A 16,259-nucleotide genomic window follows, 5' to 3' on the forward strand; every position below is an offset into this window, starting at 1 on the left:
AGGAGGCTTTTGCTCAATGCATGGAACTCTGGCTCCAGCACCTGGCCACCTTCCACTCGTTCTGCTCACCTAGGTCAACGAGTAGTCCTTGCAGGTAGAACAGGTGGAAAGCAGCTGGAAGCTGAAGCTTCCCACTTGCCTGAAGCAGTGCAGCCTGGCAGGAGCAGGAGCCACCAGCCTCAGCCAGCACATGCAGCTTCTGGTGGGGCTGTTCCCAGTGTGGCTACAGTCAGCTGGGTGCTGCTGTTTTCCCCTTGCCTCCAACAGCCACTCCCTCCCACTCTGCCCCCTACTGCACTGGTCTGCTTTAGCCTGGCTGCTCCCGCTGGAGGTGAAGGGAACAGAGGAACATCCGGCTGGCTGCAGCCGCACTGGGAGCAGCTCTACCAGAAGCTGTGTGCTGACTGGGGCTGGGGGAAGTGTAGGTTCAGGATGCCTGGGTGGGAGCAGGCAGGGCTCAGCGCAATGTGGAGCACTGCAGGGGCAGCCATAGGCTGGATCTGGCCCACCCCTGGTCTAGAAGATTTTTCTACAGAATTTGCAAGCTGAACTTTATTAGTCAGCAGCTTTAGGTTAAGGTGATATGTTGTTAGCATTCTGCAAGTCTGGACACTGAAGCAGTGAATCTAAGCCACCAAGGCTGCACAATTATGTTTTAGGCACAGAATAGCCAGTATAGAAGCTAAGTTAGCTTCTCTATATTAGAAATGCAATTTGTTTTAGACCAATCAGATATGACTTTGTCCATTAAGCCAGGTATGTCCTGTGCCCCAGAAATGTTCCTCCTTTTACTTTCACTCTGAGTTTGCATTAATGCAAAGTATAACGTGGTTTTATTGTCTACTCTTGCACTTCAGAAACAAAGCCTACTTGAAGACCTCTGTTCCATTTAAAGGGCCCTCTGATAAATTATAAACCATTTAAGAACCAGAGGAATATGCTGCTGCTTAAAAAATAAATAAATAAATAAAAAAAAAAGTAGATGCTCACAATTTAAATCCAATTTAAGCTAGCTAGGGTTAGAGGCCTCTTCCTGGTAGAACCTTCTTCACAAGTGACATTTCATTGTTATATTACAGAACAATAATAGCTATTCAAAATGGATATCCTGTGGATTATGAAGTAGAGGTGCATCGATACATCAGTCCATATTGTACTGACACCAATATAAGGAAAATTGACAAATCGGCTTTTTTTGGGGCCAATAATGTTGCCAATAAATGCTGTGTGCATGGGCATAGTTGCAGCATGCACAAAAACTGGGAATGCAGCCTGGCGAGCAGCAGTATCTGTTGGGATAAGTTGGGGGGGGGGGGGGGAGGAGGAGGAGAGGGAAGCACAGTAAGGAAGGGAGCAGGCTGGGGCAGGTTCAGGGGAGGCCCACAGGGAGGGAGGGGGTGGTTCTTGGTGCTATGTATACCCCCCCCAGTGAGGCATGGGGGGCACATGCCCCCCAGATCTATGCATGGGTGGGCTAGAAGCTGTGCCAGGAACTTCTTGGCAGATGCACCCTGGTCAGGCAATGGTGCTAGGAGGGGGTTAAGGGGGAGCTAGTCACCCCCAAATGTGCTGTAGCCCCTCTCCCAGTGCCGCTGCCCAGCCTGATCATGGCTGCTGGGAAGAACCCGACCCACCCTACCCTTGCCTTGCACAGATCATATCATCCCCCCCTTCCCCCCCCCAATGAGTAGTGGCTCTGTCCCATGCCTCACCCCAACTATGCAGTGCCTGCCCCTGCCCCATTCCCTCCCTCACTGCAGGGGGCCTCCAACTGCTGCCCCCCTGCCAGACTTACCAGCTGGATGCTGCTTTCCAAGCTGCCAGGCTGGATAAAAGTCAGTCAGATTGGTATCTGCCAATATGGCTGGTCAATAATTGGCCATTGGGATCAGCCCAAAAAAAAAAGTGTACATCAGTGCACCCCTATTACGAAGTCTCATTTTTCAGTGTAGAGAAAAAGTTTCTGAAGCAACATATATTTCAGAGCCAATCAGAATCTCAGTGCACTATAAAAAGTTACCTTCCAAGATAGATGCAACTGAAACCCTGGAGGCAAGTCATGAAAGCTGTATGCAACAAATCCACAAGTCAAAATAAGTAAATACAATTCAGTCTACAGTCACTTAAGGATAAAAATGCATCTTGTTCTGTAAAGCAATTTTAAGTGCCATGCAAAGGAATGCTCCAACAAGCTAGTCTAAAAGTCATTATTGATTGTGCCACCACCTGTACAGCTTAAAAAAGAGAGATGGTTTCATGAGGTTATACCTTAAATCTCAGTTATTAAATATTTTCTAGTCAGATGAGTGAATTTGCTCCACTGAAGTTTTAAATGCTTGGCCTCTGTTTCTAGCTTCTCCTTATGAAGTACACCAGTAGGAAATGAAGACTTGATACAAGTGTCACCTCAGGCTGAGAGCCCTGGGGCTCTTTAGCCTGAAAAAGCGCAGGCTCAGGGGTGATCTGATGGCCACCTACAAATTTATCAGGGGTGACCACCAGCATCTGGGGGAACGTTTGTTCACCAGAGCGCCCCAAGGGATGACGAGGTCGAATGGTCACAAACTACTTCAAGATCGTTTCAGGCTGGACATAAGGAAGAATTTCTTTACTGTCCGAGCCCCCAAGGTCTGGAACAGCCTGCCACCGGAGGTGGTTCAAGCGCCTTCATTGAACACCTTCAAGATGAAACTGGATGCTTATCTTGCTGGGATCCTATGACCCCAGCTGACTTCTTGCCCTTTGGGCAGGGGGCTGCACTCGATGATCTTCCGAGGTCCCTTCCAGCCCTGATGATGATGTCTATGAAAAGTCACACATACTAAACTAGCACAGCCATATAGACAGGGTATGCACTGGCTTGTTTCACTTCAGTTCTTTGGTTCAAGCACAGCTAACTCCTGCCTCAAGTCCAAAAGAGGCTATACAGCTTGCTATGCAACTAGACCAGACCACTATAAACTAAAGTCCAAGGCAGAACACAAAGTAGATGCCCAAACTTCTACCAAATAGAGAGCTTCTTTAGCCTCCTCTTATTTTGAGACAAGTGATTCTTTATTGTATAGTTCTGACAAAGGGAGTGTATGTGTGGTTGTTTGCTTTTTGGGGGGAGGGGGAAAAAGGGAAGGCACAGGGAAATAAGGGTATGGTTGCAATATGCCGGTGTTAAAGTGACTGGCTGTATGCTGTGGAATTGTGCTATGTTGGCTTAGTCCTCTAGGCTGCTTAGAGGTGTTACCCCCCCCTTTTCTTTTAGCTAGGTGCACTCCTGCACCAAGCGCAGAGTATGCCCAGAAGTGGCACTGCATCAGTTTTTGGTGCTTTTATCCGATAGCCAAGTCAATCAGCCACTAGACAAATAGTGCTAAAACACACCCTGCTGAAGTGTGCCATGCATGCAGATGTTGGGCAAGCCAGATCAAACTGATGCAACGCCTCTTCCAGTAAAGTGCTGGTTCTTCCCCCTCCCCCTCAACTCTGGGTCAGTGGCCCTAGAGACTGAGTGGCAAAGCCTTTAGAGGGAAAAAAGCCTTTGGTATGTGTCCCTCAAAGCATTAAGAAATGCTCTCTGAAAAACCAAAAGGAGAGAGAAGCAATGGCAAGAACCCCCCTCTCCCATTTTGAAATACTAATCAAATTGAATTAACCGTGTTGGGTATCCTATTCAGTTCTGAATGTAATGAACTCAGATTCTGGCAACTTTTACCAGAAAAAGAAGGGGGGGGGGGGGGGGGGGGGGAAGGAAGAAAAAGAAACAGGAGTTGACTCCATAAAAGAGGCCACTTGAGACACTGGGCTGAGCTAGTGCAGTTGATTTTGTGGTAGTGCAGGTAGTACTTTTCCTGTAATTTAGCCCCTGGAACTGTACTTAAAAATCCTTCAGAACTTCTCTTGATGCTGAAGGACTCGGCAACTCCAGCTCAGCCGAATATAGTCAGCTCTAAGGAGGTCAAATGGGAAGATTTTGCCAGACTAAGCTACAAGTAGCACTGAGATTTAGCATTCTTTCAGAGACTGACTGGATTTGCTCCCTCTCCCCCAAGAGAATCCAGTTCATCTTAATCACTTGGAAGAGCTGTACCAGCATGGCTACATGAAAGCATTTTAGGCACGTGGCACCAGTTTCAGTTATGTTAGTATCTCCTATAGTTCCAGTGTCCCAATGCTACCAGTATAGTTACCATAAGGTATTAACTTAGTTATGTGCCTTCAAACAGAAGCAATTTAAAACACATGCACACCTCACCGTACAGCTTTGCCAAAACTATTTTCCAAGCATATTGCCCAGTCACCTTTCACCAAGGTCTGTTAACAATCTAGGGTCACTAGACCTACTGCAAAACCAACTGGTAACCAAGACATTTTGGGTAAGATGTTACTTAGCAAAGATTTACCCCAGCATGGGGGAGGTGACGCCATCTGGTAAGAACTGGGCACTACTTTGGTTTGTCCTTCTAATGGACACTGATCCTGGAGCCAGAGATGACCATCAAACAGCCAAGATGCAAAAAAAGGTTGAATTCAAGAAACAAATCACTTCAGCACCATTTTTCAGCCTACTGCTGAAGTCCCCTTCTGGACTTTTATAAATAAGAGCAACTTAAAAAGAGTATTCAGGACTTGGTAAACTACAAAGCCTACCCTTCAAAAAACAGTGACACAGATATTAGCACAGATTCTGTGAATAATAGACCAGATAGTCATGTTCAGCACTCTCACAATGACAATCTTGCACATTGCAGAAAAGCAGTTTGTAAGACTGAGGAAGAAGAGTTGACAATTGTGAAAAAACACCTATAAAAACCAAACAACCACCAAAATCTACTTTCCAGGTCCTGCCAAGTCCATGGATAAAGTTAGAAGGCATTACTGGTTTGACAACACATCTTTTCCAATTCTTCTGGTCTCTGTAGCAACTTATTTGTTGCTTCAATTATTGTAGCCAAGTCTCCTAGAGCTCAGGGTTCAGAGGAGAGTTGGCCAGAGCCACAGCTCTAAAGCAGGAGAAATGCAAGAACTGAAGCAGCCCATTTTTGTATCAAGACCAATAGTGTGGACACAGGGTAAAAATGTAGGACTAGAGACTTCTGTTAGGGCACAAGTCAAACAGATACTATGCATCCATACAGGGTTCTCATATGCCAAGTTGCATCACAGCCATCTCTTAAAAAAAAAAAAAAGAGCGCTTTTTATAGAAGCTATTTATGGTTAAGCAGTTTGAAATTATTCAAGTAACATGAACAAGTACTGCTGTCAGTCTGCAGACAGCTTGGAAGCTGCTTTGAAAAAGAGAGAACAAACAACAACCAACCCCCCCCCCCACCATTCTTTTCAATGACTGGAAACTGCCTAGCTGGTGCTGGTAGATCAGAGATGTGTGACAGGACAAGTGGGTAGAAGCTGCAACTCACCTCTGGTATCTTGATAGCTAGGCTCTGTACTGGGGAATTTCTGCTACTACATTTCTGATGAGCAGGCATCTGGGTTTTCCATTTGTACTGGAAAAAAACCCATGGATTTTCTCCTTTGTAGGAGAAAAGCCTAGGAAACAGCAGGTTTCCTCTTGCAGGCTGGCAGATTTCCAGCCTGCAAGGGGTTGCTTGGTGCTGGGAAGGGGTGGGACACAGGTGCATTACACATATATGTACATGCAGACATGCATGTGACAGCCAGGCAGTGTGGTGGAGAGCAGCTCCCTCCAGGTAAGTCTAGGGGGAAGGAGGGGAGGAGCACATATAGTGTGGGAAGGCATGCACCCCCTCCCCCAATTTCTGCACCATTTTGTCCCCTCCCTAAAAACAAAACAAAACCAAGCACGAAAATAAATTGCTTTAAAATTCTAAATATCAATAAAGTAGTGTTCAGCATGTGTGTAAAAATAACATTCATGTACACACACACACACACACAAAATGAAGTGGCATTTCATTTTAATTGTGGGAAAAGAGATTCAGATTTGATTTCTCCTAAAAAATAAAATAATAATAATAATAATAAATAAAAATACAACCAGTGAAGTTTCGATTCAGAGAAAAACAAAACAAAACAGGATCCCTGCTGATGTGTGAACCCCTCTGCTAATTTTACAGCTCCTGAAGACAGACTGGGCTGTGGCTTAGCTTGCATCTATGGAAAAAGTATCCTCTGTCACCAATTACAACAAAGCTGCATCCTGCTGGGAGGGGGTGACACTGCTATCCCAGTTAGGCATGATTTGGGGCTCCAGATCATGCCTGACATTCCTAGACTAATGCTGTAATAGCCTCAGTTTAATAAATATTACTCATTTGACAAAATGTTAACTGACAACGTTTTGCTGAAAAAACGCAAACTTGGCCAGAGACTTGCCTGATCTGAACAGGATTAGTTTTACATGCGTTTCTATAGATCTAGTAATAAAGTTGGCTAGCCAAGAAGTCAGAAGTTTAAGGTTTAGATTCTACTGATCATCTCCCACTAGCCTGAATGCTTCACTTGGTCAAAGTGAAGAGTCTGCTGGTGGCCCTGGTGTCCTAAACTTGCATTTAACTTTCTGCAATATCTGAGTACAACTTGACAGAAATTGCACCAGGCTTCTATTAAAAAGCAGCCCTCTTCTTTGAGAGGAGAATCCTGGTCTATACTGGTAGAAAAAGAGGAAGATCTAGCTTACAAGAGAGTTTATGGAGCAAGGTAGACATTATAGCTGTTAAACTCAACGAGTACATCCAAATGAGCAGGCACGTGGGGTATGCAGCACCCCTGTGGCACAGCAGACTGCACATGCAGGTGTGCCCTGTGCTGCCAATTAGCTGTAAGGGGCTTGACACTGGGAGATACCAGCATCAGAAAAAGCCTATGCTAGGGGGAAGAAGTGGGGGGTGCACATGACAGCAGTATGCATTGCCTGAAACCAAAGCCTGGCTGGCTGGCACCATGCTCTGACTGTTGGAGCCCACAGGAAGCTCTCAGGTAAGGCTGCTGGGGCCAGCCCAGGTACCTGCCCCAGCCTCCCCTAACCCAACCCAGGGCAACTTGCCACACACCAGAGCATGTGTGCACAGACCGTGCCTGAGGACAAGGAATAGCAGCTCATACTGTGCTACTGCTATTTGTCCCCAGGGAAATGCGCGTGTGCTCATCTGGGCAAGGCCCCCTGGGTGTACTGGCTACTTGGACAAGAAGAATATGGTCAGGATTACTTACAGTAGCTTCTTACTCAAGAGAAGAATGAGCACCAATCAGTTTAGTCCTGTCCGCCTCTAGTTTGAGAAGGCCAAAGTTATAATGACTCAAAGTCTTGAGAATCTGCCAAGAGATTTCCCCCTTGGCTGCCTCAGAGTCAAGAATATCAAGTTTGTATTTGAAAGAATTCTCTTTGCAACTACGGAATTCAACAGAATAGATTGAAAGCTATATATAGAAGTTAACTATATTCCTGAAGAACTTTAATATATGTAAGTGTTTAACTGAAGAGCCTTTATTGCCTGTGCTGTTATAATACTACTCAGCCAGATACTTTACTGTTTAGCCCTTGTAATAACCTAATACTTTTGTAATTCTAAGATTATCTAATTTGTTACCCATTACAATGTAAAAGCACAAGGACTGGGATGGTCTAGCCCTGCCACTTTATGCAAAGCACATATACTGGTTGACAACAGCAGGTCAAGTGTGTACCCATTATCCACCAGTTAGTAAAGTAGTAAGATGTGGCCTTGGAGCTCCCCATTAGACAAAAAAACATTACAAATATAGGACCTCATGGGCATAATCCTAGTAATTCACTGCCATTTTCTTAGTATCTGTAAGATTTGGGGAACAGTTATCAGCTGCATGTGAACTTAAGTGAGTTTAAGGGGGAGGAAGGAGATGGACAAAGCATTACAGGTAACCCCCACTTAGCACTCTTAATTGGTTCTTGAAAAACTGAGCATTAAGTAAAACTGAAAGCATTTGACAACCCAAGATGGCAAATGCCATTGTTTTTAAATGACCCGAAATGGCAACCATGAGTGTTATAATGAAACTCACTGAGCACCAAGTGAAATCAGGTATCAATTTCAAGTGAGCATTATAGCAAAATTGCACTAAGTGAAACAGCGTTAAGCAGGGACTGCCTGTAAAGTTAAGACACTAATACTCAACCCCATGTTTCAGTCTGATCAATCCTGCAAACTTAAAAAGCAATCCAGTGTTTAGGAGGGGCATGTACTATGTTATTCTAATAGATATGCATATGAATAACTCAAGACTTCAGTTAGCCATTCCTTACACTAAGGAGCACCCTTGCAAAAACATTGTACCACCTTTTGTACAGAAGTGCTGTTTTTTTGTTTGTTTGTTTGGTTTTAAGCAGATACCAGGTAAGTGTCCAACAGCAGGCTATGCTACCTCTTGGCCACATTCAATGTTTCACTCAACAGGTAAAGCTAACTTTATTCCATATTCTAGGAAACCAGGAGTAGGCATCCTTGGTGTAGAAGAGAAATAGTTTAAGAGTTGGGCAAGGCACCAAGATTCCTTTAAACACCATCTCAAAACTTGTTTAGTCCAACTTCTTTAATTCTGCCTCAGAAGCAAGGATCTTCCTGAACAGGTCAAATCACTATTCACCACCATACTGCATCAATTAGTTTCCCTGACAGAGGGGAAAGTGTTTGTGATAAGCTGCCTAGTCACTTAAAATACAGGTTAAGCAGCCAGTATACATCTGCTTGTGAGAAACATACCCAGTAGGTTAAAGGTGCATACCAATTTGCATATGCTCTTAGTTCCTTTCTTGTAGCTGCCTGCTCCCTAACCAAATGCCCCTTTACTGCAAGTCATGACTTCAAGTCACAGAGGTTGCACCAAGCTTCATCTTTTCTGTAAAATGAATGACATGCCTGAATTAGCACCGATTATTTTAGGACTTGACCCAGAATACAGACATTTGGCATGAAGAGAGATAGAAGGCTATCAAAGGCTAGTGGGTCAATACTCTTCAGCTCCTCCTTTGCACTCAACTGCAAAGCAAACATTAAGCATAATTCAAACTCATGGTGAACACATCCTCAAATATGTGTAAAAGTTACTAGAGGGACCAAAGCACAACAAAAAGGATGAAGAAAAGTCAAGTAGTCAGCATCTTTGGTTCCAAGCTACCTAGAAGCCTAGAACACTAGGACCTAGAACAGACACTGCACCCCCTCCACCAAAAAGAAGAAGGAGGAGAATGCGAGACAAGGATTGAACAGCTATAGGGTTGGGATAGACTTCAACAAGCTTTTGGAACAAAGTTTGGGTCCCCAAGCCTTGAAACCAGAAGTATTAGTATGGAGATGGTATCAGGCTTAGGTTAACCAGGTCACAAAAAATGCGAGTCAGCTACAAAGCCATGTTCCCTAGCAAGTTAGAGATTGAGCGCCCTTGGCAAATAAGGCCCTCTGACTGTCCACTTTGGATCTGTCTGCCATGCCTTCCCTTATGCACTTATCACAAAGGGTTTTAAATAGGTGTGCACACCAATACATTGGTGCATATTACATCAGCACTGATAAAAGGAAAAAAAAAATTACATCATCAACAATTGGCTTTTTTTGGCTGTTGTGGCCGATGTCACCAATACATATTGTGCATCTGGGTGCAGCCTCAGCATGCATGCGGCTAGGAGTTCAGTCCAGCAGCTTGGAGAGCAGCATCCAGCTTGTAAGTCTCTTGAGGGAAGGGGCATGGGGAGGGTAGATCAAGGTCCCTGCAGTGAGGGATGAAGTGGGGCTGCAGCAGCAGCAGGCACTGCCCAGCCAGGACAGGCACAGGACTAAGCCATGAGCTGCTCATCAGGGGAGTGCAGGGAGGGGCAACTCCCACTGTGACTGCCCTCCTGCTGCTCGCCTAGCCAGGGTGCAGCAGAGCTGCTGTGCTGCCTCCAGATGTGCAGCAGCAGGAACCACCCTGGCCTCTCAGACAAGCAGAGGCTTCATCCTGCACCCCTCTACCCCGGGAGAGCGGCAGCAGGGTGGGCAGCATGCGACCTCTGCTGCCTGCCTTGCCCCAATTCGAGTGGGGGCTACAGCTACCCTAAAATTCACTACAGCTCCCCCATAGCCTCCCACCCAGGACAGTCTTGGCCCCACTTGCCCTGGCAGCACATGTTCCCTTTCCCGCCCCACCCCCACCAAATGCCCTGCTGCCACTCACCCAGCCAGGGGCAGGGCAGGATGAAGCTGCTGCTCATCCGCGGAGGCACAGGGAGGCTGGAATAGTTCCCACTGCTATACACTGCTTGTCTGGAGATAGTGCAGTGGGTTCACCCCACCCCAGCTGGGTGAGTGGCAGGAGGGCATAGCACCTGCTCCCAGTGCCTTCTGCCACCCACCTGGAGTGCGGCCTGGCCCCACCTACCCTGTACCCACCTGGGGGCGCATGCTGCCGTGCCCCCCCCAAATACCGGCAGCAGCAGCAAGAGCTGCCGGATGAGCTGCTCCCAGACCAGCGGCATGCAGCAGTGGGAGCTGCCCCACCTTCTCCCAGCCCCAGCTGGGCAGTTTTTGCCCCAGCCCCAATCCCTCCCCCACTGCAGGAGCTTTGATTCCCGCCCCCAGACTTACCAGCTGCCTCCAGCTGGTTCGAGCATGGTAAAGGAACCAATCCCCCTTTTATAAAACATTGCTCCTGTGGGAAAGCTGGTTCCGAGTTATGACGTTTTGACTTCATGCGCGAATTTCAGGAACGAGTTGTGCCATAAGTCTGAGGATTACCTGTAGTTGAAGGCTGCTATTAAATCCTTTTTCAGTCTTCTCTTCTCCAGACTAAATAAATCCAGTTCCCCAGCCCCCTAATCATTTTTACTGCTCTCCACTGGACTCTCCCCAATATATTCACATCCTTTCTGTAGTGCCCCCCCACCTCAAAACTGGTGAAAGTATTCTAGATGTGGTGGCTTCAACCATGCTGAATAGAGGGGAATAATCACTTCCTTCGTTTTGCTGACAATGTTTATACTAATGCAGCCCAGTATGCCATTAGCCTTCTTGTCAAGAAGGGCACATTTTTGGTTCATTCCTGAATATTGTCCACTGTAACCCCCAGGCCCCTTTTTGCAGAACTGCTGCTTAACTAGTTGGTTTCCAGCCTGTACTAGTGCACAGGACTGTTCTATCCTAGGTGCAGGACTTCACGCATGGCCTTACTGACCTTCATGAGATTTCTTTTGGCCCAATCTTCCCATTTGTCTAGGTCTCTCTGAACCCTAGCCCTACCTTCCAGCATATTTACTATTTCCATCTTGGTGCAATCCAGAAAGCTTGCTGAAGGCACAGTCCATCCTATCTTCCAGGTTGTTGATGAATACACTGAATAAAAACTAGCCCCATGACCAACCCCATGGGGTATTCCATTTACTGACAACTAGACAGAGTCATTGATTACTACCCTTTGAGCTGGATGATCCAGCCAGTTTTCAGTTCACTTTACAGTGCATCACGAGACTACTGTGGGAGACAATATCAAAAGCCTTACTATAGGCAAGGTATAAGCTTAAAGCTGAAAAAGTAAGTTCTAGCTTCAGGAGTAGTATTTTCCAACAACAGGTTTGGGCCCCACAGGCCCCATCCTGAAGTCAGAGTATTAGCTTAGTCTCCATATTTATTCCAATTTGTTGTTATTTATAGGTCTTACTGCTTTTTAGCCAATGCCTAAAGCTGAATTTCTGTTCAGCTAAGTGTCCTAGTGATAAAAGATGTTATATCAAGACGTTTTACTCCATTAAAGTTACAGCAAGTAATCCTTTAGAGGACAGGTAGGCCATCTGCCCCTGACCTACCATGGGCCATTGTGGCCCACAGCTGAAAGGGGCTGCCTACCCCTGATCTATTCAGTTGAAGAGAACATGGCTTTCTGTCTAGGCGGTGGGGCCCCAACTCTTTTGGCCGGTATGCTAGGTTAGCCTCATGCCCTCCGAGAGCCACACTGATGCACTTCCTCTGCCCAATCTATGCTTAGCTTTCTGTTCCCTATTTGTGCTCCTTGCCTGATCTCCTGCTCTGCCTTCTTCTTCCTTCCCCATCTGCTGTGGTGCTTTCTGTCCCCTCCCTGATCAGTTGTGTGCCACACATGGCACTCATGCTGCAGGTTAGCCACTCCTGGTCTAGGGAAAGGAGACTGAAGCTGAAGGTCTGTGGACAGTCATAAGAAGGAAGCTTCATTTCTGGGTAGAAGAGAGAAAGCAAGCTGCATTAAGTTAAGTGAGGCATCATAACCCAAGACAACTGGAACTCAGGGCCCTTCACTTACAGCATTGCAAGTGCTCTGGAAGCTCTAAAAAAAAATCAAGGCAACAACAATACTGACAACAGTTAGATTGGGATAGCAACTTCAGAAGTTAAAAGGATAAAGACAGAGCACCCTCTTAAGTTTGGTCAAAATGGAAATCTCAAAGACTCAGGAAAGAGCAACTTCTATTCTTCTGTACCCCCCTACCCCATGATGGCAGCAAACTTTACCTCCGAGGTTTGCATTTCTGCCTCACTGATTTATCAAAACAACCAACAAAATGGAAGGGAAGATGGACCTTTGGCAATGTGTAGGCCCACTCCTCTGTTGGGGCATTCAGAACTTAAATTTAAGATGGTAGCCAGTCTACTTTGCATACAATATGGACATTTTGCTTTTAATGCTGAATCAACCTATTGCAGGTGCAGCTGTAACATGCCCTTCCTGTATTTGCTTGCCCTTTCCACACTTGCTAGTTACTATATCACACAGTATTAGGTCGATATGCAATGGTTCAAGTACGCAACTAGCTCTGTCACTTACTTGGCTAATAGATAAAGGAACAGAGTCAGCTACAGACCCTTACTCCCTCATAATGGTACAAGGCATTCGTTACCCCTTCAACAAGATGAAAAGCAGAAGTGTACAACAGCCCAGAAAAAGATACCTACTTAATTACAATCACATGCCCATGCAGCTAAATTTGTGGATTCAGCAAATTTAAGAGACACAGGATGCACCACATGCAGTACTGCCAGAAGTCACTTGACAAGTCTGAGACAGGACTATTTGTTGTCATTTAGCCAGCAGCCAATTCTATGACAGCTAAAAAGTCCCACAGAAAGATGTAGCAGTTTTGCAGCAGTGATTTGAAAGGGGGGGGGTGGGGAAAGAGAGAAGAAGAGGAGGGAGAAATGGGAACAAGGACAAGACTAGCTTATCTAAAATATACTTGACAAATCTCTTTATTTAGAGATCATCCAGCTGCCTGCATGGTGCCATATTAAAAAAAAAGACATACATTTAGCCAACACTATATGGGATTAGTTCCATGCCTGATTTCAAGGCCTTGAAATGCCAAGCCTGGCCAGGAATAAGACTGAAAGTATCATATATGGAATCTCTCCAGAATGTCACTAGTTAGCCTCCATGCAGTATGAGACTGCTCTTGCCTTGATGCTGTTCTTCTCCATTTTCGGATATGGAAGAATCATTACATGGAAAAGATTCTATAATGTGACCACTCAGAAGCACCTGACATTGAGCCACCCATGTTTTACACATTGGAAAGAAAAAAAAACAAAAAAACCCCCCAAAAAAAACCTATTTAAACCACAAAGAGTGACTTGTGCACCAATAAGCAAGCCACTGGAGATATCCAAGGTCACAGCAGTCAGATGCTTTGTGTGATCACAATGGTACTAGCCGACTAGAACAAGTTCCTGCTACCTGTTTACCATCATCAGACATTAGTGTTCAAAACCAAAACAAGTGACTTTATGCAGTTCTGTTTCCACATCAAGCCAGCTAGGACAGAATACATCTCAAACATGTTTAGTAGAAACAGAGGGCTCTGAAATATGAGCCGACCAAGAAACAGATAGTACATACAGCTTACTCAAGTTAGGGAGTCTAACTCAGAGGGAATGTAACAGACACTGAACAATTCTTTATGCAGTATCTTAAAGACACTGCCTACCCAAACTGATTTTTAGCTCTTTGCCTCTAAGTCTGCTTTGCTTTAACTCAATTAAACATTCAAACAAGTGTTGTCAGAAGACACTGCAATGTTAGATCTCCAGTTAGATGTGCTACATAGCATTGCAGACCAAAGAGGTATTAAAACCTGCACACTCAATAACAGGTCACCTATGACCAAGGTAATACAGTTTAAAAAAAAAAAACACAAACCAAAAGACAAAACCCCTAATGTCAGTAACAGAAGTGGCAGCCACACTCAGCTAGGAAAGAGCATGGTGAAGCTCTACACTGCATTAACTACCATCTGCTAGTAAGCATGTGGTAGCCAATTCCTCAATAAATGCAAGGCAACTTACACTGCATTTACCGTAGCATATACACAAATTTCCACTGAATAGCTAGCAAGCGGAAGAATCAGAGCCTGGCTTATTCTGCAGCAACTGGTTTGTGAAGCAATTGAAATATTGTACAATACTGTACATTATAGTGCTCACACAGCCCTGAGCAATTTCCAAATATCTAGTCAGAATCCAGGCCTCTAGAGAATGAGATAGAAAGACCTGTTTGTTCTGTACTGGTATGCTTGTTACAAGATTAAGTAAATGCAACCCAGCCTCCTCAGATTATGTGATAACCAATAAGGTCCCCAAACCTTTTTTGATGTATAGTAACTTCAAATTGCATATTTATATTGCTCGTCTTTAGAGTGAAAAAAATTCTGAGCTAAGCTTCCATTATTGGTCTCAATGTTGTACTGAGACCAAGAATTACAGAGGAACTCTTCAATTCTTACTCCGAGTAATGATTCTTAGCCTCACTAGACTCCTGCAGGAAAACTACTTCTTTGCTTTCACTTTTTTTTTTTTTTTTGGGAGTATGGAAGTGATGTTTTTTCATTGCAAACAAAAAAAGCCACCCAAAACATTTTAACCTGCTGCAGTCTTTGTTTTTGACACTAATGGTTCCCACTTAAAACAAAAAACTTCTGGGTTTAGCATTACACAGTTGACAGAATGATAATGCTGTGCACCACCCTTAAAAATATTTTTCCATCACCCAGGTTGAGAGTCACTGCTTTAGGATTTAAGCCATTACAGCCATGAAATGCAAGACAACCAAGGACTTTTGGTCCTTGTTCTTCATGAAGAGAATGCTTAATATAAGCAAGTCAGGTTAGACATGGTTTGAGCAGGGAAGAACATATCCTCCATTTTTCCCTCCCCATCTACTTCATAAACTGCAATTTGAAGAAGCTGAGCTCAAGTCATTGCTTCATGGTTCTTCCTCAAGATCTGGTAACACCCACTCTTCCAAAGTGGGGACCAACTGAAACACTGAGGGCATTTCTTTGAGTTGGAGGGGAGCAGAAAGCTGTCAACACCTACTCAAGTAAATGGAACCACCATCTTCAATCAATTCAGTTTGTAGAATCTTCTCTTCTGCTTCTGTTCCTTTAAGCAGCCTAAAGGGCTCAATTCTTCACCTCATCTGATGGAGCATGACTTGGCAGTTCTCCAGAGTTCTGGAATTAGTGTAGGATGATAGACTTCTACATTACTATTTCCAAAGGTTCACCATCTTCCTATGAGGGGCAATGACAGGACAAGAGACTTAGCCATATTTGGCATTCAAGATAGTAGGCCACTAGGTAACACTACAAGGTTGCTGTGTAATACAAAGGTTCATTCATCTCCTGCATTATGACCACTCTAATACTTAGGCCTACACCATACAAAGTGCGTGAACCTCTCCACTGCACCTACCCACTCTAGCTTTTACCCAAGAGCTCTAGTAATTCCTCTACTCAATCAAGCTCTTCCTCCTTACTGCAAGTATGGCAGTTGCTTTCTGCACCAGTTAACACTCTGGTATTTCTACCATTCATCTATACTACCATTCCTACCCAGCATAAAGAGATCTTCCATTACTGTTCCAATGGAGACCTAGACATTTAATATTCAGATCATGTTTTAAAGTCATGTGACCAAATGAGTCACAAGATGTACCACAGATACAGAAAACTAACTGGAATCTTTACTCAGGATTCAAAGGGTTTTGTTTCCTCATTTTGTAAATTAGAGGTTGTGACACTGCTGAATTGGCAGGGGAGCCACTACAACCATTTGTTGCTACATAGCTCAAAGCCAGTTGCAAGACTAATATCTGCTACTTACATCTGCACCTCTGATTTCTTCCAAAATTAGAACTATGCAACCTCATTATGTTGCTTTCAGCTCTAAAAAAGAAAAAAAAAAAAATCACTAGGCATCTTCGCTCAGTTTCAATGGTGTCAAGCTCAAACCAAACCACCAATACTAAAAGGG

The 16,259-nt window shown here is 44.7% G+C and overlaps 1 protein-coding gene across 1 annotated transcript in view; it reads right to left on the reverse strand.

Annotated features, from left to right (window-relative positions):
- Positions 1-15,401, reverse strand: part of ATP6V0C (ATPase H+ transporting V0 subunit c) — a 21,264-nt gene extending 5,863 nt beyond the window's left edge. The window contains exons 1-2 of the mRNA XM_025204336.1: positions 15,321-15,401; positions 11,993-12,169 (exon numbers count right to left, since the gene is read on the reverse strand). Of these exons, the coding sequence (XP_025060121.1) occupies positions 11,993-12,167 (175 nt within the window). The 5' untranslated portion in view covers positions 12,168-12,169; positions 15,321-15,401. The remainder of the gene's footprint in view (positions 1-11,992; positions 12,170-15,320) is intronic.
- Positions 15,402-16,259: the final 858 nt, after the last annotated feature.

The sequence above is a fragment of the Alligator sinensis genome, unplaced genomic scaffold (assembly GCF_000455745.1).
Source record: "Alligator sinensis unplaced genomic scaffold, ASM45574v1 scaffold404_1, whole genome shotgun sequence".
In the NCBI taxonomy this organism is placed as follows: domain Eukaryota; kingdom Metazoa; phylum Chordata; order Crocodylia; family Alligatoridae; genus Alligator; species Alligator sinensis.